The sequence below is a fragment of the Carlito syrichta genome, unplaced genomic scaffold (genome assembly GCF_000164805.1).
Source record: "Carlito syrichta isolate Samal-C Ts95f unplaced genomic scaffold, Tarsius_syrichta-2.0.1 Scaffold120557, whole genome shotgun sequence".
NCBI lineage: Eukaryota > Metazoa > Chordata > Mammalia > Primates > Tarsiidae > Carlito > Carlito syrichta.
The window spans coordinates 6,287-8,505 of record NW_007064653.1 but is presented as its reverse complement, the minus strand read 5'-3'; the positions used below and the strand labels follow the sequence as shown (position 1 = coordinate 8,505).

General features: G+C 51.2%; 1 protein-coding gene across 1 annotated transcript in view; it reads right to left on the bottom strand.

The window, feature by feature from the left end:
- Positions 1 to 156, bottom strand: part of DCAF15 (DDB1 and CUL4 associated factor 15) — a 7,752-nt gene extending 7,596 nt beyond the window's left edge. The window contains 1 exon segment of the mRNA XM_008048130.2: positions 1 to 156. This exon segment is cut by the window's left edge and continues 4 nt beyond it. Within this exon segment, the coding sequence (XP_008046321.1) occupies positions 1 to 123 (123 nt within the window). The 5' untranslated portion in view covers positions 124 to 156.
- Positions 157 to 2,219: the final 2,063 nt, after the last annotated feature.

The following is a 2,219-nucleotide window of genomic DNA, read 5'->3' as shown; positions in this document are numbered from 1 at the left end:
CTCCAGCTGCTTGAGGACGTGCTCCCGCCGCCGCCCCGCTGCCCGCTTTCCGCCGGCTCCCCCGGGGCCGCCGCCGCCGCTCCCGGCCCCGCTGTTCCGCTCCGATTTCGAGCTGGGCGCCATTTTCACCCCCTCCCTCCACTTCCGGAGCAACCGGCCCCTTCGCCCCGCCCCTGCCGCCTCCTCATTGGTCCTTTCTCGGGACAGTGGCCCACCGGTTGGGTGAAAGCCCGCACTCTCGCTAGGCCTGTCCATCAAAGCCATCCCGGTTCTTGATTGGTAGCAACGGTAGCAGCACCCGCGGTCCGTTGCCGTATTCCCGCCCTCCCTCAAGGACGCACCAATCAGAGGCTTTATTTGCTCTCCTAACCCAGATAACGTTTATCCGATAGGCGGAGGTACCTGTCTGTCTTGACGGCGTCACGCCCCCCTGTGGCTAGTTGGTTTCCATGGAGACTGCCGGCGGTCCAGGCCCACGGCCAGGGCGATGGGAGTCTGTGGTCCAGAAAGGCCCGAATCCCTAGCCCAGAGCTGTTCGCGCCCAGTCCGAGTGGGCAGAGGCGTGACGAGCAAGCCTGGGCGGCCGAGCCAGGCCAAGAAAAGGGATTTTCAAACCAAGTAAAAAAATGATGGAATTCAATGACTGCATCTTTTCGATGGGCGAGCTGGTAGGATGATGATGAGGATGATAATGATAGCATCAGTCATGTATGGCTTTACCGGTGCCGGATACGCTTCCGAACTTACTACAATACGATGTGTTAGGGCTCTCTTATGCCCATTAAACAGATGATGGCAGTACAAATAATTGTTGAGTTCCACTGAGTGCATGATCTTCGTGTGCAGTAGCTCATTTAATCCTCTGAACAGTCTTGGAGATAGGTTCTTGTATTATCTCCATTTTGCATATGATAAAACTGAGCCTTAAAGTGTATGTAGCCTCTTCGCTTGATGCGATGGCTCACACCGGTAATCTCAGCACGTTGGGAGGGGAGGCGGGAGGATCGCTTGAGCTCAGGAGTGTGAGACCAGCCTGGGCAACAAACCAAGACCTTGTCTCTACCAAAAAAAAAAAATTAACCAGGCATGTGACATGCACCTGTAGTCCTAGCTACTCGAGAGGTTGAGGCGGAAGGATTGCTTGAGCCCCAGAAGCTGAGGCTGTGGTGAGCCTTGCCACTGCACTTCAGCTTGGGCAACACTGAGACCCCAACTCAACAAAACAAACTAGCCCTCCTGATATATACCTGGCATATATATACCATGGATGCAAACTGTTGTTACTAAAAGGAGAGAGAACCAGCGCTCGGTGGCTCACGCCTGTAATCCCAGCACTTTGGGAGGCAGAGGTGAGAGGATTGCCTGGACCCATGGACTCGAGACCAGCCTGGGGAAGTTGGCGAGACCTCGTCTCTACAATAAGTCAAAAAATTAGCCAGGCATGGTGGCGCATGCCTGTAGTTCCAGCTACTTGGAAGGTTGAGGTGGAAGGATCACCTGAGCCCAGCAGGTCAGGGCTGTGGTGGCTGTGAGCATGCCACTGCACTTCAGCCTGGGCAGCAGAGTGACTCTAATTCAAAGTAAAATAAAATGAGAGAGGACACAACTGGATCTCTCCTTCCCTATTCTGGCAGGCCCATACAGTCATTTAGTCAATAATGTTTATTGAGCACCTACTATGTTCTAAACACTGGGGTTACAGCAGTGAACAAGACAAAGGATTCACAAGGATGTAAATATCTGTTATCCAGTTCCAGGTAGGGTTAGAAAGAGGAAGAAAGAGGATTGTTTAGACAGAGCCGTCGGAGAGGGACCCCATGAAGGGGAGGAGGAGGAATATTCCAGGAAAGACAAAAGTTTCAGGGGGAGGAAGGTGGCATAATGAGGAGACTGCAAATAAATCAGTTGGACCAGAGCAGAAATGAGCAAGGAAAACGGCGAGAAAAACAGGTAGGGAGACTTTACACTTAAGTATAACGAGAAACCTCTGGAAGATTTTCAGTAGATAATGAAATCTGATGTGTGATTGAAAAGATCATTGTGATACAAACAAGCAAATAAATACTCATGCGTTCATACTGATATAAACAAATGATTGAATAAATAAATGGGGAGAGGAAGGATTGATCTTCCTTATAGAAGATGTCCAATTAATAATTGAAGAAGCCGGGTTCGGTGGCTCAGCCTGTAATCCCGCGCCTTTGGGAGGCTGAGGTGAG